General features: G+C 38.0%; 1 protein-coding gene across 2 annotated transcripts in view; it reads right to left on the minus strand.

The window, feature by feature from the left end:
* Nucleotides 1–1034: 1034 nt before the first annotated feature.
* The window catches only part of SOCS5 (suppressor of cytokine signaling 5), a 52240-nt gene continuing 26117 nt past the window's right edge, over nucleotides 1035–27157 (minus strand). For both annotated transcript variants that reach the window (XM_080682871.1, XM_080682870.1), the window contains one exon: nucleotides 1035–5243. In XM_080682871.1, coding sequence (XP_080538997.1) covers nucleotides 3621–5231 — 1611 coding nt within the window. In that variant the 5' untranslated portion in view covers nucleotides 5232–5243 and the 3' untranslated portion in view covers nucleotides 1035–3620. The remainder of the gene's footprint in view (nucleotides 5244–27157) is intronic.

Consider the following 27157-nt stretch of genomic DNA (forward strand, 5'->3'; position numbering starts at 1 on the left):
GCCTGCCTTCCTGATTGCCCCTAACCGCTCTGCCAGCCAGCCTGATCACCCCCTAACCACGCCCCTGCCAGCCTGATTGATGCCTAACTGCTCCCCTGCTGGCCTGATCGCCCACAACTGCCTCCCCTGCTGGCTATCTTGTCACGGCCATCTTGTGTCCACATGGGGGCAGCCATCTTTGACCACATGGGGGCAGCCATCTTGTGTGTTGGAATGATGGTCAATTTGTACATTACTCTTTTATTAGATAGGATAGAGGCCTGGTGCACCGGTGGGGGCCAGCTGGCTTGCCCTGAAGGGTGTCCCGGATCAGGGTGGGGGTTCCCTTGGGGCATGGGCGGCTTGGGTGAGGGGCCTGTGGTGGTTTGCAGGCTGGCCACACCCCCCGGTGACCCAAGGAGTTTATCTTCTATAATTGAAACTTTGTAGCCTTGAGTGGAGCCAAGCCTCCTGCTCATTCCGTAGCCGCAGCCATTTTTGTTGGGATTTATTTATCTTCTATAATTGAAACTTCGTAGTTTTGAGTGTAGGCCTGGGCCGGCCAGGGCAGCAGGAAAGCTTGGCTTCCTCCATTGCCGGGGAAACCCAAGCCTCCTGCTTGCTGCAACTCCGTGGCCGCAGCCATCTTGGTTGGGTTAATTTGCATAGTCGCCCCTGATTGGCTGGTGGGCGTGGCTTATGGGTGTAGCGGAAGTATGGTCAATTTGCATATTACTTTTATTAGATAGGATACACACACACACACACACACACACATACACACACATGTATATGCACATATATATGGAATAAGGCCTCTAAATGACTTAAAATCAGATGGCAATATTGTCTAAAGTAATATTAACACCAGAAATGTATGTATGTCTGTGTACATATATGCATATATAGAGAGAATGAACAAGTGAATGAGTGAAAGAATGAGAATATATATGAATCAGAGCACTCTGTCTCTGGGTTAATTACTTCACTGTGAAGATGTGTCTAAACTTCTATAAAGAATTTCCTGGTTTGTATTAAAATACACTTCAAAAAGACCATGAAAACACAAATTTAGTTGATAGACTACAATGGGATTCAAAAAAAGACACAGTGAATATACACTTCAGTGCAATTTCATGCTGGTGATTTTTCTTTTTTAAAATGTAAGCCACTAATATTTTAAGAAAAAAATTTTAAACCAAAAGTTGCATATTAATATTACACACAAACTGAAACATAAGTGACTTTTAGCACAGTGTATACATGCTTACAGAAACTCAAATATTTACACATTTAAAACAATTTCCATTTAACATATAAAGTTCTGAAATACATAAATGCATTAATACTTTCTATAAAACTACAATTAGAACACTGATTTGCTATAAGCATATAAAACATCAAGTGCTTTCTTGGAGTTTCAAGTTAAACTCTTTAAAACAAGATCTTGCTTGCACATATAGTCCATCTCCAAAAAGCAGTAAGAACCTTTCATTTCCAAGAGGTTTATTTTCCAGGTACATGATAAGCTCGAGAAAATGAACCCAACAATTATGCAATATAATTATGTCATAACAACTTAATTGCACATAATGCTGTAAAGTAGGTTTGGATGAAGTTCTCAAACACTTTGGTATATGTTCTTCAGAGACTTCTATTAGAAATAACAGGAATTATAAGTTCCTTCAATTCCCATTTTGCTTTAAAATGGACAAATCTTTGGTTAAAGTTCTACATTTCAGGCATTTGTTAATTAAAATGGTCCCCAAACCAATAAATGGCGCTGATGTATTAGTTCACAAGACTTCTTTTAACCTGTTTCTGGTGAGTGGGAGGCTAGAAATACTTATTTACTGTGACATGTCATTGATAGTTTCTATTTTTCACTTAAAAGCAGAGAAATCAACGTTTAGTCAATATTTTTCTGTTCATTTTCTGTTACAATCTGAACTGCACAGTAATTTGCAGTAACTATAGTGTTCCACAGTATATGTGATGATTGGAAAGATGTATAGCATTACATTTAGAGTTAGTTTAGTCAGAATAAGTCAATATTAGACTGTACAGTAATTCTGCACTGACTATAGTAGGTTGTCAGGTAAAGCTTATTTAAAAACCCAATCCATTCCATTTACAAGAGAAATTGTTGCAAATGTATAAAACAGTAGATATACAAGGAGAACACCAAACATACTTTATTAGCACAAAAAAGCAGCCATAACAAGGCACAGCAAGCAGAGAAACATACATTAGCAAAGGATTAGTGTTGCATACAAATATAGCTTTTCTTTTTTTGTAGCCTTGGCAATAAGCCATCAGGATGTAAAATAACTTTCTGTAGCAGCAGGTAAGGGAACTAAGGAGCACTCACCAGTGGTACAGAGCACATGAACAAAAAGACACAAGAATGGATTCTACTACTTTAGTGCAAAATGTCTAGGACAGAACTGAAAATTCAGTTCAATGCTAAGAAGCAAACACTAGAACTTGCTATTACTTCCAAAATAGCTCACTCAAGTAGTATTGCATACTATTCTAAGTGACAAAAAGGTGCTAAGTAAAGTTATTTACAGATACAATGGTTGTACAGTACCTTTTAAATCTGCAACTTAGATTTCAGATTTTCCATTAAAAATGAAATTCTTTCAATTCTATTGAAATTCTATAAATTGTACTTTAAGCAATTCAGCTATGAGCATTTACAACAAAGAGATAAATACTGCCATCCAAATTATTACAGTTTAACAACAACCTCAACATCAGCAATCACTGTAGTTATTATTTCTGACTTGTTTGGGCATCTTCTAGTCTCATTTTCTTCATGGTTCACAAACTTGTCATGGGCATAGGAAAAGATCCAACATTAATAAATCAACAATTAGACTGCATATGTCATCTTTAAACATCACACACAGGACTAAATTGCAGCAGCTATTCCCAATATGTTTTAAGTTAAAGCACTCATTAAAAAAATTAACACCTAAGGCTTTTAAATAAAATTCTCCTACCAACTTTATAAGTCTGAAATTTTAAGAAAAACTGGTTTACTTAACAGTACCTTTTGCAGAAGAGAAAAAGACTAACTATAAACTATATCAACACTTACGTGAACTGCACTATGCCCTTGTGGCCAAAAAATTGCATTTATTTTTAAATTTTTTCTGAAAGGAAGGCAGTCTTTATTTTTTGGACTTCCAAAGCTTGATTTGTAGTAACTACAAACATCACTACTTTTGGAAGGTAATAGAAAAATTCTTAGAAAAAATAATAATTTCAAACATTAGTCACACTGTTGAAATACTCATCCAATATTAACAATTTGTTCTTTAGTAAGAAATAGAATTCTTAATAGCAAATGCCTCAGAATTGACTCATTCAATAACTTCAGCCATTAAAAACCAAACAGCTAAATCGGCAAACTATTTTTGTAGCCTTACTGAACACCTCAGTTCTATCTTCTGTTGTCTCAATAGCCACCACGTTTTTCTAAGTAACAGCAGATCGCATCTGACAGATACTAACACCTCTGACAGATACTAACACTAAGCTTACATACTGTACTGAAAAAAACCTAACACTGATATGTGTGCTTGCTATAGGTGTACTGTCTGATGCACATAAAAGCAGATCTAGGACAGAATTTACTTTGCCTTGACTGGTTCTCGTTCTAACCAGCGAACTCTAACTTTTTGTTTATAATGATACTCTTTTAGAAAATCCTGCAACATTGATGGTAAAGGGAGCCCATCAATTCCATCGTACGTAGTGCATCTGCAGATTACTGCACGGCAGATATACTGCAAGCTAAAAGGGAAAGTCCTATTTAGTGAGATAGTAAGCAAAGGTTCAAAAAACATGCAAGAACTGGGATCTTTATAATGTTCCAAAAGTCCTGTTACAGTGGAGGAGTGAAATACACATGGGTCGTGGGCATCAAAACTAAAGTTGTGATTCCACTGTTCAATTCGGGCATGCAGGGATCTGTTGTAGCGACGGAAGCTCACAGAGAAGAGGTAGTCCTCTTGTGCAGAGTCCCTGAGCAAAAATGTGCCTTCAGGTTTCCCTTCAAGAAGGGCTTCTGCTTCATAACGGTCCATCACTCCCCAGTAACAGGGATTGCCTGTAATCTGAAGCAAATCAGGCACAAGGCAGTGTATATAATCAATCTGTGTATGGACTTTCCAAGCTCCCTGTCTGCTAACATGGGCATGGCTGTCTCCAGATACCTGACGTTGCTTCTGCCTACGTGACTGCAAACACAGCGTGGTTGTGTCCTCTTCTGAGTCACAATTAGCTTGTGGAATTGCAGAACTGTCCCCACTTATTTCAGTCATCCCAGGAGCTAACTTTGGTCCCAGTTTATATAAGGGATTAACCTGTGCAGTGGCTTCAAATGTATGTATTTGTGCATTGGGAGGGGGATCAACCCCTTCTTCAATACTAAGCCGTCTTCTCTCTCTAAGCCTATCTTCTTCATCTTCTGTAGAAACCAAGGATGGATCAAATGTATCAAAAAATGTTGAATGTGGGCTCACAGGGGCTGTATGCTGTTTAATCAAATGCCATTTTTGGGCTAAATCTGAGCCAGCAGGAAAAGGACATTTCTCAAGCATTAATTCAGAAAGGTGTATTTTTCTTTTATTAGAAAAGAGAGGCTTTGACTGCTTGTTGTAAGTTCTCATGGGAAAACACAAGCCCACAGTATCCTGTAACCTCTGTCTCAGAGAGCGACTTCCTACAGTTCTGCTGGAAACACTGTCCATGTCATGTACGGAGCTTACGCCGTATCGCCTCTCTCTCCTCTGAAGTCCACTTCGAGTTCTACCAAACTTTTTATCAGTATCCAGTGAACTTTGAGTCTTTGTAGAACAGGAATGTTTCTTCTTCCCACCCCATGGAGCATGTCGAGAGTAGGAATCTCTTCTTGCAAGTCTTGATCCTGTGGTGACACAGGGATCGTTATCCTTTTCAATGCTTATTTCAACAATCTGAGGAATTTCAGTGGCACAGTTTGGGTTTCTCCTTGAAGAATTCTTTGAAGGGCTTAATCCCAGTTGTAAGGCAACATTTTCTCTTAAGGGACTGCTTTGTTGCTGAGGAGCTGAGTCTCCTATACTGATGCTTTTCTCTCTGAGAGACAAACATCTGTTGGAGTTCATGTCCACATTTTCACTACGGCTTCCTCCCTCATGACTGAAGAGATTCTGACACCTGTATTTGAAGTTATTCCACATTTTCCCCACTTTATCCATTGATTATAAGACCTAAAGACAAAACAGGGAAAGGAGAAAAATAAGTTAAAGTGGTGTGTGAAAACAGAAAAGGCAGAACCCACTCCCCCTCTCTTTGAAAATTTCAGCAATACTGGGCAAGAGTCTGCCTTCCATTACTAAAGTGATAGGACAGACATCCCGCTAGGTAGCTGTTAAGGTCACCAGGCCCTTTGTGGCACTGCATTCAAGCTAGTCCTCACTTCCCATTTTCTTTCAGATAACATATTCAGGACTCAGGGGAAAGGAAAGAAACACTTTCAATTAAACTCTGGTTTCTTTTTCCCATTTATCAATCAATTTCATTATGACACTGATTGTCTCCTTACTTTGAATAATTTAGGTACTTGCCTCAAGTATGAAAAGGGAAAACATATTCTGTATTATTGAAACATATCTGATTCAATTTCTCAAAAGTTATAAGCAGGACCACATTTATGTAAATATTAAAATTAGTTAAAAGCCTTTAAGTAGCATCTTCCCAATTTCACTTACCAACTACTACTCCACTAACCTAGCAATCTAAAGCGTACAGGTTAATTACTTGTAAAAATTCCATATCTCCCCTCTCTACCCTACAATGTATCATATTTTATCCATGATTTTGAAGAAGCAGTTTGAATAGAAAGAAAAATAAGAGGAAGGAAAGAGAATATAATATTTAGGTTTAAGTGAAAAGGTATCTTTAAGCTTCCCAATTCTCAATCCTGGAAGATCTTAGAAGAAAGAGAGCAAATAAAAAAAAATTTATACTTTAGTAATTAACAAAATAAAAACAAAAAAATGCAATTTGGCATCTTTATTCTTGCTCCTTTATAAAAATTTAAAGCAGTTTATGGCATTTTACAAATAAATTATTTTAAGACTACAATATTAACAGGCACACTGTCTTATTCAGTAACCTAAAAGTCAACATTGGAAGAAATGGAAAAACCTGAATTGACTGATAAAATTCTAGGTGGAAAATAATTTGCCCTCAGAATTTTGAGGGCATTACTTCACTGTTCTAGTGTGGCTGTCAAAAAGTCCAACATCATACTAATTCCCAATCTTCTTATGTGGCCTGTTTTTGTTTCATGAAAAATTATAGCTGTTCTTTATCCTTCCAGTGGCCCCTTTTTTTTTTTTTTTTTTTTTCCATTCATTGAGTTGTGGCCTTTCCATGTCCTCCCCACTGCTCCTTCCCTCTCTCCGGAAAGTCCTTTTTATTAGATACTAGAACTCTTAGATTCATCTTTTGATTATCATGTTTTCTTTTTAATATTGTACTTCCTTTCCTTTTCTACTGTCTGGTAGATTTCTTTGGTGTCACTTTCCAACATTTCTAGTTCAGTTACAATTCTTCTATCACAGTTTTAATTTCCAAAACCATTTTCTTGCTCTCTGTTCTTCTTTATTTAATATATATATATTATTATTATCAATTTCAAAGAGGAAGGGAGAGGGAGCGAGATAGAAACATCAATGATGAGAGAGAATCATCGATCGGTTGCCTTCTGCACGCCCCCTACTGGGACTAGCAACCCAGGCATGGCACCCGTTAGTCCACTGGCTGATGCGCTATCCACTGAGCAAACTCGGCTAGGGCTCTCTGAATGTTCTTTTTAATAGCATCCTATTTTAATTTCTTGACTGTAATATCTCATTTCACTAAGGATACAAAAATTTTTAAATGTTTTCTTTTAACATTTTAAATATTTTTATCTGTTTCTTCTCAGTACTGTTTTCTTCTTAAGTCCTTGTCTGATGAGCCCTGGCTATCCATCAGCACTAACATGCTAATCAGAAGCTCTGTCTACTTGAGAGAGTTGTTTGCCAACTGATTGGTTTTACAACAAGGTAATGAGTTGTTTTTTTATCCCCAAAAGTCAGTATCTAAAAGTCTGTCTGCTGGCTGGCTCATCCCAGAGACAAATGCTCCAATCTCTTCTCTAGAGCATACAGGGGTGGGCAAAAGTAGGTTAATAATAATAATAATAATAATAATAATAATAATAATATTAAATATAATAATTACTTAAACATAATAATACAAGAATAAACTGTTTTGAGTACTCACAACTGTAAGCCTACTTTTGCCAACCCCCATATATACCTGACTGCCATGTTCTGAGAACAGGGCAAGAGAATAACCTCAACCTTAAGTCCCTGTTTTTTCAAAGGTGTCCTTATTTATAAAAGCTGTCCCAGCTCCAGCTATATCCAAACCTCTTGATTAAATTTCTCCCAGCTCTAACCTCTAGTTTTCATCTAAGGTAAAGGAATGGTGATCTCCTGGCTGCTGAAGATGAAGGGACGACACATGGGAGCCTGATGCATACTTTCAACCATACAAGTTTTCAGCTGCATACTTCATCCTTACCCTCTGAAGTAGCTGGTTCCTCTAACTTCTGAGCCAGCAGTGTAAATTGGTTTGCTCCTTTCTAACATATTCATTTTGCAGGCGCTTAGATCGCCGTTCTCAGTTCTGTTAATTTCTAGTGACTTGCTTTTACCAAAAACTTGATCAATTAGGCCTATTTTTGTCTTCTCTTATTTGTTTTCTGCTTGTGAATTTATTCCTTATGCTTTTTTTATTCCTTTAGTTTTAGTGGGCATATGCAGGAGGCAACCAATCAATGTCTCTCTCTCTCATCGATGTGGGTTTTTTTTTCCCTCCCTCTCCCCTTCCCGTCCATTCTCTAAAAATCAATGGGAAAAATATCCTTAGGTGAGGATTAAAAAAACAAACAAAAAAAAAGGACAATGCTCTGAAGTAGGGTGTGAACAATACTAAATAAACTATGTGCCACAATCTCATCACTATTTCTCATCTTTTTATTTTTGTCATGTATTCCACAGGCCTATAGAATCCTAGGAGAGACTGTCTAGAGCAGTGGTCGGCAAGCTGCGGCTCGCAAGCCGCGATTTGCCGCTCTGTTGACTAATGAGTTTGCCGACCACTGGTCTAGAGCACTGACTCTTTTGTACTATAAGATATAAGAAGAATAAACTACTGGAAATAGGAAATGTAAAAAAGATATGAAATGCAAGTGCATTATTAGATTGAACAGACATAAAAATAACTGTCAAATTGCTATAAAATATTTTAAATGCTTTTAATTTCTATACCTAACTTATCATCTTTCTGGCATCAATTCACAGCCCATACTTTGAGTAGCTCTGGTATACAGTTGTGCTATCTAATACACGTGGTTACTGAGTCCCTGAAATTTGGCTAGTGTAACCTACTGAAATAATAGCATGGATATAATTGGTTAAATATATCATTAAAATTAATTTTATCTGCTTTTTACTTTTTCAATGTGGTTACTAAAAAATTTAAGATTACATATATGGTTCAAATTATATTTCTTTTGGACAGTACTGATTTAAAGCAAGGGTCAGCAAACTATATAGCCTGAGGACAAAATATGGCCTGTGGCCTATTTCTGTATGGACCTTGACTAAGAATGGTTTTTCCATTTTTTTAAAATATATTTTATTGATTTTTTTACAGAGAGGAAGGGAGAGGGATAGAGAGTTAGAAACATCGATGAGGGAGAAACATCGATCAGCTGCCTCTGGGGATGTACCTGCAACCAAGGTACATGCCCTTGACTGGAATCGAACCTGGGACCCTTCAGTCCACAGTCCGACGCTCTATCCATGGAGCAAAACTGGTCAGAGCTGTTTTTTACATTTTTAAAGGGATTAATAAACAACAACAACAAAACCCCCCCACAAAGAACATTGACAGAAACCACATGTAGCCTGCAAAACCTAAAATATTTTCCATCTGGCCCTTTACAGCAAGTTTAATGACCCTGGTCTACAGTATGTAAGATTACAAACCATACCATGAAAGACATTAGAATAGCAATATTCAAGATGACGAGTCCCTTTTCTACATGTTTACAACATAAATTTTGTAGCTATCTAAAAATATTTCTTTGACAAGCAAATTATACTTGAAAAATGACTGTTTTAGAAAGCAACCAAACTTAAAACCACTTACCTCCCTATACAGCTGTTTATAAGTTTAATAACCAAGTGGGACATGCAAAAAACAACTGTACTTGCCAGGTTACAAAAGGCAGTTTCTAATACTGAAACTTTGGTTCAGTTTTATAAATAGAGCATGAAACTTAGTGATTTCTCTATTTCTAATCTGAATAGTGTTGATAGATTACATCGTGACAAAATACTCTAATTTAAAGAAAGACTATTTTGCTTCCACACCCTTTGGGGATATAAAGTGGAATTTTTCTTGATGTGGGAAATGCTATGTGGGCGGCTGTAATACTGGGAATAAAAAAATTCTGATAATGATTCATAGAAGAGTCCATGTAAGAATCAGGCAGGCATTTCAACTATTTTTTTTTTTTTAATGTTTTGCCTTGACATTCTCAGGAGAAGGTTTTTTTTTTTTTTAATTTTTATTTATTTATTTACTGATTTGAGAGAAAGAAACATCAAGTTGTTGCTCCACTTATTTATGCATTCATTGGTTGTTTCTTGTATGTGCCCTGACCAGGGATCAAACCTGAAACCTTGGTGAATGTGGACGACACTCTAACCAACTGAGCTACAGGGCCAGGGCCTGCATTTCAACTATCTTAATATTTACAATGTCAGTTTTGAGGTTCTTTTGTTTGTTTTGTTGTTAAATTTTAGGAAATATTTTTAGCTGAAACCCTTTGAGACCTAAATTACAACTCTATTACTTTATATAACATTACACATAGCTAAAAAAGTATTAAATTTAAACTGTATTGATTCTGAAATAAAAGTCACTCGTTCATTACAATCTTTCCATTTCCACTCCTGTACAGCTATCCTAAAAACTAACAAAAACAAATTTCTAAAACTCATTTCTTCCTCCAAGGATAATCAGAATTTAAAACTGGTTTTATAATGCCATTTTTAACAACAGCGTTTGTTTAAAAATGATATTTAACAGGATAAGCTATAAACCAGAATTATGGAAAATTATAGGTCAAATTCCATTACTAGAAAAATTTACATACATAAAATATTAAAGACTACAGTCAATGGCCCTCTTAATGCCAAGTTGTATCTATTACAAAATTCCCACAAAACAAAATAATTAAAAGTTTCCAGGAGTTCATTTTAATGGGACTCAAGCCACACTTTATTAGAAATAAATTAATTCAGTAAGTTTTAAGACTGTATGGCATGCCACAATGGTTAAAGAGGAAGAATATGACTCAACTCAAATCCTTCGTCTACTGTTTAGTCTATCTAGACTACTTAGTCATGATAATACATTCCCAACAGAAAGTCCTTCAGTTTCAGTAACAAAAACTGGGACACATGATTGAGGAAAGTATTTCTGTGCCCAATTCAGAGCACAGGAGACAGTTTAAGAGTTTCAACTATTGATTGATATTTTGGTGGTATTTCAATAATTTTTAGAAAAATATAACTGGATGCCTATTTACTACAATCTCTTATACTGTTACTCAATATTATGTTCAACCATACAAAATTACTGTTTTGTGGGTAATAAATGTTGATGTAATTCAACCTCAGAGTTCTACTATTGGAATATACATAACATTTATATGTAATTTATACATAATCACTTAGACAATGATTTTCAACTGATGTGCCACAGGAATTTTCAAAACGTGCAATACCTGACTCTTTAGTCAGGGTCACTGTCCTCTTTTCCCTTAGATTGTCAAATAAAAAATGACAACAGCCAATATAATAATAGCCATCTGATGTGAATCAAAATTATACCCATTTTTTTTGTCAGATCAGCAAAAAATATATTTTTTGGTGTGCCACAGAATTTTAGTAGCCAGTTTATGTGTACCATGAGATGGATTTGAAATGTTTAGAAGTCAAATCTACAGGATTAATAACTGATTGGTAATAGGTAATGAAGAAGAGAGAGGTATCAAAAATGAAGGCCAAGCCGAAACCGGTTTGGCTCAGTGGATAGAGCGTCGGCCTGCGGACTGAAGGGTCCCGGGTTCAATTCCGGTCAAGGGCATGTACCTTGGTTGCGGGCACATCCCCAGTGGGAGGTGTGCAGGAGGCAGCTGATCGATGTTTCTCTCTCATCGATGTTTCTAGCTCTCTATCCCTCTCCTTTCCTCTCTGTAAAATATCAATAAAATATATTTAAAAAAAATAAAAAAAAAAATGAAGGCCAAGCCCGACTGGTGTGGCTTAGTAGTTGAGCCAGTAGGTCACCGGATGATTCCCAATCAGGGCACATGCCTGGGTTTTGGGCTTGATCCCCAGATGTTTCTCTGTCATTGATGTTTCCATCTCTCTATCCTTTTCCCTTCGTCTCTCTCTAAAATCAATTTAAAAATACATAGAAAAACAAAAACAACCAATGCTAACTTTCTGACTTGTGAAAATAGGTGGATAGAGATGCTATTCAGTTATTTCTGAAATAGGAAACAAAATAGAGAAGTTTTGGCAAGTGAGGGGTTGGAGAGAGTTAATAAATTCAATTTAGAAAATGCTACAGTTGAGACTGTCATTGAGATATCTAAGTAAAGCCTCATTAGTCCCTCAATGTATGTTCATATAATGGATTACTATACAGCAGGGGTGATAAAGTATAGTTATTTGCATCTCTACACATGAATCTTAAAAACAGTGCTTAGAGAAATAAATCATACAGATGATATATACATTATGAATTCATTTACCTTTTAAACTGGCAAACCCCAAAATATATTGTTTAGGTATACATACATAATAAAAATATAAAAAGCAAGGAAATGGCTACCTATTTGGGGGAGGGATATGGAATTAGGGAGAGGCGCTCAGGAAGCTTCGAGAACACAGGTGATTTTTTATTTCTTATAGTAATGGGGACATGGTTTTTACTTATTAATTATTCTTTAAACTGCACTTACATTTTATAGACTTGTTCCTGTACATGATACATTGCATAATAAAATTTAAAAAACTATGTAGGCCACATTTTGACCACAATGGGAATTACCAAGTATTATACAAAAAAAGCCACCAGGAAAATAAAAAGTTCTCATAACTCTTAGGTAAAAAAGGAATTCACAACTAAAAGTTACAGACTATTTAGAAAATAGATATTAATATTTTGCAATTTTTTCCTATACTACAATTTGGCAATATTTCTCAAAACACTCTTACTCTTCAACTTGGCACTTATTCTAGACTAGATGGTTACCCTAAAGCAGGCAAAATTTAAAACAAACAAACAAACCAACAACCAGAAAAAAATATTACGCTAAACTGGTTTTCTAATGTAATACAGAGGTCAGCAAACTTTTTCTGAAAAGGGCCATATAGTAAGTAAATATCTTAGGCTTTGTGGGCATGCATTCTCTGTGGAAACTATTGAACTTTGCCATTGTAGCCTGAATGCACACAGATAATATGTAAGTGAATAAGCATAACTGTTTGTCAATAAAACTTTATTTACGGTCAGTGAAATCTAAATGTCATATAATTTTCAGTGTCACAAAATATTCTTCTCCTGATTTTTTCCACCAACCATTTAAAAATGTAAATCCATTCTTAGCTCTGGGGTTGTACAAAAACAAGAAGCAGGACAGATTTACCTACACAGTTTGCCAACTTCTAATAAAGTACATCATAAAGCCTTTGATATTACATTTACTAAAACAAATGTTTATTCTAGAAAACAATTTGGGGAAACAATACACTAAGAAATAAACATACCAAATAAAAGTTTAACCCTCATACCAAATAAAAGTCTAACCCTCACCTGGAATCCCACCCCTGTTACTATTGTGGTGGACATCTTTCTATACGTTCTCTTTTATGTAAAAAGCTGTATGTAATCTTCTTTTATAATTAAAAAATATATATCTTCATGTCTGTGACTATACCCCTTCTCATTTATTGAATAGTGTTTTTTCTTTTTTTTAGTTAGCTATGTCAGAAATGGCATCAGACTAGTACAAGAGAAAAACCTCTGACAGCTATATCTTTTAAATTGATCAATAAACCCAAGAGTATCTGAAGTAAACAATAAAGCAAACACTGGAAAGCTGAAAAAAGAAAATAATAATGGTAATGAAGGCTATAATGACGATTTACATTATTGAATGCTAACCATGTGCCAGCACTGATATAAGCATTATACTTCTCCCAACAGTACTATGAGTAAAAATTATCTCAATTTTATATATAGAAACTGATACAATTGAAAGATTAATAATAATCTGGAATTAAATTTCTTTCATTATTATTAATCTATTCAGGTTTTCTACCTCTTCTTGAATCAGTTTTAGAACTGTATATTAACAACTCTAACTCCGAGTAGGGTTATTAATAAGTTCTTTAAACCTCAACAAATACATCATTTCTATATATTTTCAACTATGGCAGGGAACAAAAAAAGATGAAACTGATATTAAAATTTGGAAGGTAGCACATGCACACTAAAAAGAACATTACTGGTTTGTTTCTTTTGTTGTTTTGGGTAATACTTACCTGAGGATATTTTTTCCATTACTTTTTAGAGAGAGTGGAAGGGAGGGAAAGAGGGAGAGGGAGGGAAAGAGGGAGCTCATTATTATGATCTCTGAACGCATAATAATCTGGCCACTCAGTGTGTATATATATATATATTAAAGGCCCGGTGCATAAAATGTAAGTGCAGTTTAAAGAATAATTAATAAGTAAAAACCATGTCCCCATTACTATAAGGAAGGGAGGGGAGGGAGGGAGGGAGGGAGGGAGGGAGGGAGGGAGGGAGAGAGAGAGAGAGAGAGAGAGAGAGAGAGAGAGAGAGAGAGAGAGAGAGAGAAACATTGATGTGAGAGAGACACATTGATTGGTTGCCTCCTGCACGCACCCTGACTAGGGCCAGGGACTGAACCTGCAACCCAGGTATGTGCCCTTGACCGGGAATTGAACCCTTGACACTTTATAGTGTGCAGGCTGATGCTTTAACCACTGAACACACCAACCAGGCCTGGCTTGTTTCATTTTATTATAATGTATGAAACAATACTCTGACCAAGAGTCCAGAGTAAAAACTATATTCACAGCCTACTGTGAATATTTTGGTGTCTATACTCTGTGCTTACCTATTATGAAAATCATTTTTTTTGTGTAGAACTTGTATACCACTCAGAAATGTTCTGATATTTTTATAACTAATGGATCTATATGACTAAGTTCTATTTCTTTGCTCAAATACTACTTTTAACCACATGGTCAGTTAAGAATGTGTTTGAAGCCATATGCTTAATTCAAGGAATGAAGTTCAAGAAGTTCTTATATTTCTTTCTGCATATTAAGATAAATATATTAGTTCATTTTTAAAAAGAATAAAAAAGAGGATATAAAATCAAATTAAGAGTCACAGTGTTATTATATACACTGAGTGGCCAGATTATTATGATCTCTGAACGCATAATAATCTGGCCACTCAGTATGTGTGTGTGTGTGTATATATATAATATATATATATATTAAAGGCCCGGTGCATGAATTCGTGCATGGGTGGGGTCCGGCCAGCCTGGCCAAGGGGAGGGGACATGGGCGGTTGGCCGGTCTGCCTGCTGGTTGAACTCCTGGTCGAGGGGACAATTTGCATATTAGCCTTTTATTATATAGGATATACACTGAGTGGCCAGATTATTATGCATTCAGAGATCATAATAATCTGGCCACTCAGTGTATATTCTGCATTAATACCCCCCAAAAGTGATAACCTAAGGGTGGTATCTTTTTCTAGTAAAAACAAGTATCTAAAATTTGTTTCTTAAATTTCACTCACATAGTTCTAACTTCCAGTGTCATGTAGGAAGGTGCTCCAGGCCTCAAAAATCCCATTCTTAAGCCCAAATCACTTGTGGAGACATGCCTGTGCTTTGCTTAGAGCATAAGCATATTGAGACAGTCCATGGGACAGAGAGGAGAGGAGGCTGAACTCCAGTTTTACCACTTAAGAACACTGTGAACTTGAATGAATTCCTTCACATTTCTGAGGTTAACTTTGTCTCTTGGTAAAAAAAAAGATAACAATACTACCTCATAGATCGGTTATGAGGAATAAAAACCATCTATAATAATAAAAGTATAATATGGTAACTAGACCGGACGTCCTTTCGGACATCCTTCCAGACGACCTTCCGGACGAAGCTGGGGCTGCTAAGGAAGCCTGGGTCCTGGGTGCCCGCCTATGGCTGGAGGGAAGCCCGGGTCCTGGGTGCCAAAGGGAAGCTGGTGCCAGCACCGGGGGGGGAAGGCAGGCCTATTCTTGCACGAATTTCATGCATCAGGCCTCTAGTTAACTATAAAACCTTTGGCTCATAGGAGATACTCAGGGCAGTGACTTTAAAAATGGTATCAGTACTATCTAGCATAAAAGTTTAGCTTTTCTTTCCTTTAAAAATAATTCTCCCCCAAATGTCAATATCGTCCTATGTACAGTATCTGCCAGACTGTAAGTTCTATTAATCATTTGAACTTCTATGTTATTTCCTAAGAAACTCTATGGGGATTTCAATGTTCCTTAGCAGTTGAAGCTACAGCTCATCTACAACCTAAATTAAGCATAGCTAATCTGTATAGTACTGGGAAAGATCCAGGAACATAGTCCTCATTCTTTTTTTTTTCTTCAAAATTCCTTTTTAGTCTATAAAAACACTGCCACAATTTAAATTTTACCACATAGATATTGTACACCAGTAAAACATAAAGTCCTAATAAGTTATGCTTCATTTTCTGTGGAGAAAGTATCTTATGTAATATACTAACAAGTCTACCATTAACTGAAATGTTTCTTATCTGGCCTGTACTATTGGCAGACTGAATGGAACACAAAGAACATGTGCTTTAGCTTCCGAGGGCCCTAAAATAAAAATCAAGCACTCACTAGCTGTGTGAAATCTAAGTCTCAGCTTTCCGTCTGAAAATAGGAAAAATTACTCCTCTTTTCAAGAGTTTTTAAGAGGATAACATGACATTAGGTAATAATAGCTAAGTATATAATAGGGGCTCAAAAGTGGTAGCTTCTGTTATACAACCAATCTAAGGCAGGAGAAGCTACATGTTGGTGCTAGTAGCAAAAAACAAAGCTGTTTATGGCTAGGGAGAGATTATTGATGAGTTAGTCCTGCCTTTATCCCCCCACCTCAAGGGAGGCTACTTTTAAATGTAAAGAAAAGTGTCCTGGCCGGTTTGCTCAATGGTTTGAGCATCGGCCCATGGACCGAAGGCAACCAATCAGTGTGTTTCTTTCACATTGACATTTCTCTCTCTCTCTCTCTCTCTCTCTCTCTCTTCCTCCTTCCCTCCCTCCTCTCCCTCCCTTCCACTTTTTCTAGGAAATCAATGGAAAAAAAGAACCTTGGGTGAGGATTTAAAATAAAATAAAATAAAATAAAATAAAATAAAATAAAAAAGGTAAAGAAAGTATGTTTAAATAGTTTCAAAGATGAACTGAGCAATTTAAAATAGTTAATTCTCAATATTCTTTTATAATGAAGGAAGCAGTGCTTCATAAAAATTAAAAAAATTCTCATTTTGTCAGATTTGCTATTTACTCAAACAGTTCCCATTATAATTGTTTGAAATGTAGCAGGTAAAAATAGTCTATTATTGCTTGCAGGTAATCCTGGAAATCCACTTATATGGAAACCCACTTAATAATTCTCCAACTACTCAAATAACAATAGGCTCTAGTTTTCAGAACAAAATGTCAAACTTTCCAGTTAAGTACTTGCTCTAATGTGGATAAACTTTCCACAATTGCTATTTGTAACTAGAAATCATAAACACATATAAATCAAAATCTGATTTTAAAATACCTTGCTTATCATATTGAAAGCTAGCTTAAGGTATAGATATTCATCCACAAAGACTTTCTATACTTTATCTCTTATCAAATTACTCCATCAGAAAGATACATATGTGGTGAGTATTATTATGACTCCCTACAGATATACTTTACCAAAATTACATCTTAATATTATGCCCTTAACTTTTGAGTTTATAAAATAAATGGCCTTGTATCATTCCATATTCCATAAAAATGGTATAAAAAAACATCATTCTTCATATGAAATATTCCTACTTGAGATTACTCCCAAGATTTCTCTCTTAAAAAACTGATATACTTCCTTTAAGCAGACAATGAGAAACAGAACTCACTGTATTCCTTTTTTTTTTGCTATTACCAACATAAAATCCAAATGGAAGGCCTTAGTTTGTAAATTTCTGATAGACTGGACGGTACCCTTCTACTCCCCTGGTATAATTCTATATCAATTATCATTATACTAAATGTCCAAGTATAGGTTTATTGTTAATCACCTTTTTTTTTCTTCTTCTCTTTAGAAGTAGATGGAAATACAAATAATGTTACTAGACAAATTTTCTGAAACTTGAAAAAACTATAGTTCTGGGTCTAAAATAAAGTAATCTCACCCAGCCGTGTGTAGATCAGTGGTTGAGCATTGACCTATGAACCAGGAGGTCACAGTTCAATTCCCGGCTGGGGGTCATGTGCCTGGGTTGCAGGCTCGATCCCCAGTGGGGGTGGGCAGGAGGCAGCTGATCAATGATTCTCCGTCATCACTGAATATTTCTTTCTCTCTCCCTCTCTGAAAAAATAAAAATATCTCTATATATAAGAGGCCAATATGCTACGTGTCCAACCATCTGACAGGTTGCTATGAGACGCATTGACCACCAGGGGGCAGACGCTCAACAGAGGAGCTGCTGTGATGAGCACTGGCCATTTACAGAGAAATGGCACAGCGGACCTGGTGCCAACAAAGCAACACTCGGCTTCCCCCAAGTGGGACACAGGCTCAGCCTCCACCCCAGAGTGACACCTCACCAAATCGCAGCCGACACTGCCGAGACATGCAAGGCACAAAATGCAGCCTACAGCCCAGCCCAGTCCGAAACGGTGGCTGTGGGTGCCGGGTAATGACATCACGTAGCAACACCTGGCTTCCTCTCCCTAGCAACAACTATCCTTGCAGTTTGTTCTGCCCAGGAACATGACTTGCTTTATAGCCAGGTGCAAACATTTTACACTTTAACCAAATGTCTGTGAAGCGTTTTCCTGTGCCTCATCTCATTTGATTCTCATAGAAGTCCTGGAGTAGGTAGATAGGAGACTCAGTGGAATCCTATTTTCTTTTCATTAACCGGAAAATGGAGATTTAGAAAGCTTGGAAACTTGACCCGACTGAAAAGAACTAAGAAATGGTGGACCTTGAAAATGACTTCAGGTTTTCTCACTGCACAGAATATAGTCAAACACTGCTGCAGTTAAATATTTTACCCTTTGTTCTCCCTATGTGATCTACAATAATAATATGCTTTGTGTTGATATTTACTGCTGTGTTGCTGACAATTACCTGAAAGAGAAGTTGGGGTGCTTCACTGGGCTGGAAAAAGTTTAGCTAAATCAGAAAGTAGGTCTAATTAAGCAAGTTTATCTATATATAAAGCTCTCGCTGGAGCCAATCGCAAGAATGTGTTTTGATCTGTCATTGTCGATTGTGAATTTGGTTGACACTTCTAGAGAAAGGGCGAATAGCGATATTAAAATATTTCTTCTAATTAATTTCCTTTCAATGTGCATGAATTAGTGCACCAGGCCACTAATATTAAAATAAAATAATCTCAAATATTCCTATAGAGAAATGGGTGAGAATTTCAATGGAATGTAAATCAGATAAACCCACCATAAAAAGTTGTTAGTTTTAAGAAACCATATGACCTCTCAAAGAAGAGAAGGGGAAAAGGCTATTTAATCAAAATGCTGAAGAAAGAAACCAAAAGGAAATCAAAATAATTATATGATATAAAATTTTTAACTTTTGCATGACAAAAAATACATCATAAACACAATTAAAGGGCAACTGACAAGCTGGATAAAACATGTTCAATTATGATAAAGTGTTAATGTATTTGTAAGAGAAAGATAAAATGCAGCACAACAACAGAAAATAGAAAGGGATGTGCCCAAAAAAGTCACAAAATCAGATATATACTTGGCCAATAAATATATGAAAAAGGTCATTCCTGGAATTTATGAAAAATATCCAGATTAAAATGTGTTATAAGATTTTTCACTTACCAACTTGGCAATGTTTGCTTTTTTTTTCATTCTAAAGGTAATATCTAAGCATGGGTATTGGAATACTAGCATTTCCATATATTAATGTGAGCACATAAATCCATGTCGCATTTCAAGAAGGAAATTTTAAATACATATTAAAGCTTTAAAAATATGTGCACCTTTTGACCCAAGATTGCACAATTGGAAATTTGTTCCAAAAAAAGTCATTTAACAACACAAAGATTTATATATAAGAGATATTCATCATAGCATTAGTTATATTAGCAAAATTTGGCAAGAACTGTATTGTTCATTTAATAGAGGATTAGTGAAATAAACTGTGCTACTTTTATATGCTGGAATAATAGAAAGACATTAAAAACCATGTTTCTGGAAGCATTTAATTTTCTGGAAATATTCATGATGTTAAATGAATATGGTTTAAAACAGTACGTGTAACTGACTTCAACATATATATATGTGTGTGTGTGTACATACAAACATATCTATACTAATAAAAGAGTAATATGCTAATTAGACTGGGAGACCTTCCAGGAAACCTTCGGACGTTCTTCTGGACAAAGCCATGGTAGTGGGGCTGAGGTAGAGGTGGTTAGAGGCCAAGAGGGGAAGGCAGTTGTGGGTGATCAGGCTGGCAGGGGGCGGGGGGGCAGCTGGGGGTGAGCAGACCAGCAGGGGGGCCAGTTGGGGGCAAGCAGGCCGTCAGTGGGGGTCAGTTGAGGGTGATCAGGCTGGCAGGGGGGGGGAATTGGGGGTGAGCAGGTCTGAGGCGGGGGCAGTTGGGGGCAAGCAGACTGGCAGGCAGAGTGGTTAGGGGCAATCAGGCAGGTGAGTGGTTAGGAGCCAACAGTCCCAGATTGCGAGAGGTATGTCCAACTGCCAGTTTAGGCCCAATCCCTGTAAACCAGCTATAGGACATCCTTTGAGGGGTCCCAGATTGGAGAGGGTGCTGGCCGGGCTGAGGGACATTTCCCGCCCCCCCCCCGCCCCCATGCACGAATTTCGTGCACCGGGCCACTAGTACTTTCATAAAAAGATATGGCTAGGAAATACCACTGTGGTTACTTTCAGTGGTTTTTGATTATTGTAATTTCATTTTTTTTTCTTTTCTGTATTTTCCAAAATATTACATTTAAATGTATTAATTTCCTAGTTGGAAAAAAATGCTATTTAAAAAGGAAGATCTTGAAAAAGACCAATCTATTTTCATATTATAATACCCAAATTATGTGTAAAATGCAGAAGAAATAAATAATGAAGTATTTTAAAAGACCATTTAAGGAAAGGTAGAAGAAAAGCAGCACAAAGAAATGGGGGATTAAAGGGGTAGATGAACAGAATCAATGGAGAAAGGAATTAACAAATACAAAGATCTCCACTACAGACAACCTGATTTTCTCAAACAGTATTGGGGATGAGTAAAGTAACATTGGATTGGGAAGTAAGAATGACAACCTTATTTTCCAAATGAGTACCAATAGTAAGAAATGCACATTCTTTGACATATGGAGATACTATTTATAGGATAACCAACAAAAGTAGATTGTGTGATGCCATATAACATTAACACTTCTAGTACAGCTGAGCCTAGATTAGTTTCCAAAATGTAATAAAGAGGGGAGGGAAAAAGCAGTGGTAAGAATGATGGGTATTCCATTATGATAAAAATGTTTTCTACTTGTTAATCAAAAAGTAGCACTTTGATATGAATTCAACTCTTACACATCAGTCTCTTATGAATTCAACTCTTTCCTTATGCATCAGTCTCTTTTCCTTGATGGGTACTGACACTCACTCGGGTTGGCAAATGTAGGTGTGTGTAGTGGGGGGAGAAGTACTGGTTATAAGTATGTATTTGGTGGGAAATAAGAATTCTCATTGAAATCCAAGAACAAAATCAGTAACATAAGTGGCCCTAGGCCTCAAGGATACTGGAACGGAGAGTCTGACCAGGTTCCACAGTTGTCCTAGTGGACCAAGCAGCAGGAGTCTGTTGGGTCCACATTCTAGACTTGGCAACTTGGTATCTGATTTGTCTCCAGCCATCAGCTGGTCTCTCTGCTCCTACCCTCTATTTTTTCTCCTTCACAGCTGCCACTTTGTCATACCATTGGCTAATTCTCACAGGCCCCTCCTATCTTTCTCTTAACTTTTCAAATTCTGCTTCCTTCCACTGCTTAACTGCCAAATCTGTTTCTTTTTGTAAGTTTTGTGATCTGTATCATTATGTGGATCCTTATAGTAACCACCACTCCCCCTTACTTGTTAATCCTGAATACATCCAGACAGAAAATTAAAAGCAAGAACTATATTTATTTAACCAGCCAATGAGATCTGTGGGAACCTGATTGGTTCAGTTGTTCCCATTTGAACAAAACTTGTTGTGCTAGCACACCTGTGACTGGCATCTTTGATGTGAGTACCTATGCCTTCCAGCCACATATGGCCAAGTAAGGGCCAGTCATTCATAACGTGGAGCACATCTGCCTTGCTTTACTCCCTCAGCAAACACGTTCCCCTTAAGACATGACTGTGGGAAAGCAGGAGCTGAAATTACTCTGTGACAATATGTAATATAGAGATGTTTAATACTTTGGTCTTACTCTACCAGTTCATAAATAATGGTCCCTGGAATTCGATTCTGCAAGATATTAAGAAGTATTCTACAAATAAAGGTTTCAGTTCAAATAAGTTAATGCCTTAGCTCTCTGAAAAGGATATCCTCCTCAGCATTATTTCTCAACTTCACTTGACAATGGCAACGTTAAGATTTCACAGGACCCTAATGCTCTGTGGATCAGTTTGGAAACTTCTGTCCTATTATGCTTCAAGTTTCCACACAATCCAGAATTTACTACAATGTTAGTTTCAAGAAAGAAGGGACTTTGTTTTGTGCCATGCTTGGTACATAATAAATGTTCAATATATGAATTAGGTGCCCAATATACAAATGTTTGTGAAACTAAGTCATTAACATGGAAGGTGAAGAAAAAAATGGTAAAGAGAAAAGTGGAGAAAAATAATAAGACGACTACCATTTCTGGTAGTCTAGGATTTTTCAGACCAACCTCCTTGCTGAAAACAATTAAAAGTCCTTAGATCCAAAAAATCCCAAAATAGCTTAAAATAAAAAGCTGACAAGATGGTGGGAAACAGTCAGACCAAATTCTAGGGACAATTTGGAACCCAGAGAGATAATAAGAACCCCCTAAAGACAATGACCCTGAGGGCACTTGCAGGTAGAGTTCAACAAGTTAGGTCTTTGGTTTCAGTGGCCTCACAGGATTAGGGGAACAAATTTCAAAGTACAGATTCCTCAAAAGGTAGAAAGTCCAAGGAACTCTTTAACACATTAAACCAGGATCCCAAGGGGCTATAACCTCAATCAAAGGTAAACAATAACTAAAACCAAACCCTAAATCACACCCTCAGGAGACTGAAGAGAAGGTTATTTTAGCCCAGAGAGAAGTGAGAAAAAAAGAATGGCGGGTAAAACAACTGAGGATATAGATCCCTAAGAAGTTGGACCAGCCTAGGTAGAGTTTGCATGGACTCCTAATCCAGGGAACTTCAAGCTGTGAAATTCTTTTAAAATATTCCTCGGTTGGGGATACCTTCACATATCTTAAAAGAAGGAAAGATAAACCCTCACTGAAGGAAGACATCTTCATTCTAGACCTCAAAGAATACTCACAAGTAATTTTAAGGACAATAAGCAGGAGGTACATTCAAACACAAGTACACAGACGACGACTAAAAACAAGAGTCTATAGGAGATAAAAGTATCAGTAGTCAAATTCTTTCCAAAAAGAAAACTTTGGACCCAAATTACTTCATTGGTGAATTTTATCTTTATTTAAGGAAAAACAAAATATTCCAATCTTACACAAGCTCTTCAGAGATCAGAAGAGAGAAACATTGTCCAACTTATTTTATTTGGCTAATATAACCTAATACCAAAGTCTAACAAGGAAACTCTGAGAAAAAAGGATATAGGCCAATCTCAGTCATGAGTATAGATATAAGTTTTTTAAACAAAATATTAGCAAGCTGCATCTAACAGTATATAAAAATGGTCAAGTTAGACGTATCTTAGGAATACAAGGTTGCATTAACATTAGAAAATCAATTAGTATAATTCATCATACTGACAGTTACAGAACAAAAAATATGTAGCTCATGACATGTAGAAAAGCATTTAATAAAATCCAACAGCCATTTGTTAAGAAAATATTTAGCAAACTAAGAGTGAAAACTAAACATTGCCTAACATAATAAAGAACATTTCTAAAAAATGACAGCTAACCTCATCCTTGATAAAATGCTGAGACCGGAATAAGACAAGATGCTTATTATCATCACTTCTACTCTACATTGTAATAAAGGTTCTAGTCAGTGGAATAAGGCAAGTTAAGAAATAAACGCAGTGATTAATTTTATCTCTATAGATTTGAAAGGAACAAACAGTTATTATTTCTGGATAAAATAACTGTGCATTTCAAAAATCCAAAATCATCTACCAAAAAATGATTAGAATAAGAATTTGAAAAGTTGGTAGATACAAATCCTATATAATAAAAGCCTAATATGCTAAGTGTCCCGTCATCTGTTCAACCAATTGAAGTATAATATGCTAATTATATGCTAAGGCCGCTCAACCACTTGCTATAATGTGCACTGACCACCAGGGGGCAGACGCTCCGACCAGTGGGTTAGCTTGCTGCTGGGGTCTGGCCGATTGGGACTGAGCGAGATGGACCAGACACGCCCTGTAGCCCTCCCGTGTCCCTCCCCAGCTGAAGGACACTGGTGGGGTCCCTCAGCCTGGCCTGCTCCCTCTCGCAATCTGAGACCCCTCTGGGGATGTCAGAGAGCCGGTTTGGGCCCAATCCTGCTCAATGCAGGAGCTACCCCCTGGTGGTCAGTGTGCTCCCAACAGGGGGAGTGCCGCTCAGCAGAAGCCAGGCTCACAGCTGGCGAGCACAGCAGCAGTGGCAGGAGCCTCTCCCACCTCCGTGGCAGCGCTAAGGATGTCCAACTGCCCATGGGGAACAGGCCTAAGCCATCAGTCAGACATCCCCCAAGAGCTCCTGGACTGTGAGAGGGCACAGGCTGGGCTGAGGAGACCCCCCCTGCCCCCGAGTGCACGAATTTCATGGGCTGGGCCTCTAGTCTTATCTAATAAAAGAGTAATATGCAAACTGACTGTCACTCCAACACACAAGATGGCTGCCCCCATGTGGTCAAAGATGGTTGCCCCATGTGGACACAAGATGGCCGCCACAAGATGGCCAGCAGGGAAGGGCAGTTTTGGGAGACCCAGGCCTGCAGGGGAGAGCAGTTGGGGGGACCAGGCACGCAGGGGAGTGAAGTTGGGGGGGACCAGGCCTGCAGGAGAGGGAAGTTGGGGGTGACCAGGCCTGCAGGGAAGGGCAGTTGGGGGGACCCAGGCCTGCAGGGGAGAGCAGTTGCGGGGGGGGGGGGGGGGACCAGGCCTGCAAGGGAGGGCAGTTAGGGGCAATCAAGCCTGCAAGGGAGGGCAGTTAGGGGTGACCAGGCCGGCAGAGGAGGGAAGTTGGGGGCGACCGGGCCTGCAGGGAAGGGCAGTTAGGGGTGACCAGGCTGGCAGAGGAGGGAAGTTGGGGGCTACCGGGCCTGCAGGGAAGGGCAGCTGGGGGGGACCCAGGCCTGCAAGGGAGGGCAGTTGGGGGGGATCAGGCCTGCAGGGGAAGGCAGTTGGGGGGGACCAGGCCTGCAGGAGAGGGGAGTTGGGGGTGACCAGGCCTGCAGGGAAGGAAAGTTGGGGGTGACCGGGCCTGCAGAGAAGGGCAGTTGGGGGGACCCAGGCCTGCAGGGGAGAGCAGTTGGGGGGGACCAGGCCTGCAGTGGAGGGCAGTTGGGGGGGACCATGCCAGCAGGGGAGGGCAGTTAGGGGCAATTGGGCTGGCAGGGGAGCAGTTAGGCATCAATCTGGCAGGCAGGGGAGTGGTTAGGGGGTGATCAGGCTGGCAGGCAGAAGCGGTTAGGGGCAATCAGGAAGGCAGGCAGGTAAGCAGTTGGGAGCCAGCAGTCCTGGATTGTGAGAGGGATGTCCGACTGCCCGTTTAGGCCTGATCCCACCGGGCAGTCAGACATCTGCCTAGGGGTCCCACAATGGAGAGGATGCAGGCTTGGCTGAGGAACAACCCCCACCCCCGCCATGCACGAATTTCGTGCACCAGGCCTCCAGTATATATATAAAATGCTAATATGCTAAGTGTCCTTCCCCTGTCCGGGTAATGACATCACATAGCAATGCCCGCTTCCTCTTACTAGCTACTAGCCTCCTTGTGGTTTCTTCAGCCCAGGAACAAGACCTGCTTTATAGCCAGGTGCAAACACTTTACACTTTAACCAAATGTCTGTGAAGGGTTTTCCTGTGGCTCATCTCATTTGATCCTCACAGAAGTCCTGGAGTAGGTAGATAGGCAACTCAGTGGAATCCTATTTTCTTTTCATTAGCCAGAAAATGGAGATTTAGAAAGTTTAGAAACTTGACCCGACTGAAAAGAAGAAAGAAATGGTGGACCTTGAAAATGACTTCAGGTTTTCTCACTGCACAGAATACAGTCAAACATTGCTGAAGTTAAATATTTTACCCTTTGTTCTCCCTGCATGATCTACAATAATAATCTGCTTTGTGTTTATATTTACTGCTGTGTTGCTGACAATTACCTGAAAGAGAAGTTGGGGTGCTTCACTGGGCTGAAAAAAGTTCAGCTAAATCAGAAAGCAGGTTTAATTAAGCAAGTTTGCTCTATATCTATAAAAGGCTAAGTTGACTCGTGCATGCGCCATACATACAAAAATCTCACTGGTGCCAATCACATGCGTGTGTTTCCATCTGTCATTATCAATAGTGAATTTGGTTGACACTTCTATTATAGAGAAAGGGCAAATAGCAATATTAAAATATTTCTTCTAATTAATTTCCTTTCAATGTGCACGAATTCGTGCACCAGGCCACTAGTCAGTATATAAAATATCTATTGTGTCAGCAACAAAGAGAAAATGAAATGTAAAAATATGTACCATTTGTAATAGCATCAGTGCTGTTAAGTACCTAGGAAAAGTCTCTACTGGAATATTTAAAAAGTATGATCGATAAGGGGAAAGAATGATAAATTATATTACATTAAAATTAGGAACTACTCTAGTTATCAAAAACACAGGGTAGGAAACAAAATTCTCAACACACAATATTGATTAGGAGACTAAAAGACTAATATCCAGAAAATATAAAAAACGCCTAAAAATCAGTAAGAGAGACCAGATAACAAAGTAAAAAAGTGGGTAAAGGCTTTAATAGGCACATCACAAGAAGAAATCCAAATATAAAAAAGGGGCTCATCATCCTTAATAAAACCAAAAGAGACACCATTCTCTTGCCCAAATATTTAAGTTTGTCAATACCAAGTGATGGTGAGAATGTGAAACAACAGGAATGCTCATATTCTGCTGGGTGAGAATAAATTGGTATAACCACTTTAGCAGGCGAGCGGTTGGTTCCCCTTTTTTATGCTATGAATGGAAAATATAAATTTACTATGATCCAGCAATTCCACTCATAAATTTAGACCTTGAGATACTGATACCCATGCACACCAAGAAAAATATACAATAATGGTCATAACTGAGTTTTTCAATATTATGAAACAGAACAGAATACACAAATTATGGTATATTCATATAGTAGGATAGTATGTGTACAATGGATGAGAGAAATGGAATGTTATACACAAATGAATGAATGGCACAAAAATAAGTCAGACACAAA

The sequence above is a fragment of the Plecotus auritus genome, assembly GCF_963455305.1.
Source record: "Plecotus auritus genome assembly, chromosome: 8".
NCBI lineage: Eukaryota > Metazoa > Chordata > Mammalia > Chiroptera > Vespertilionidae > Plecotus > Plecotus auritus.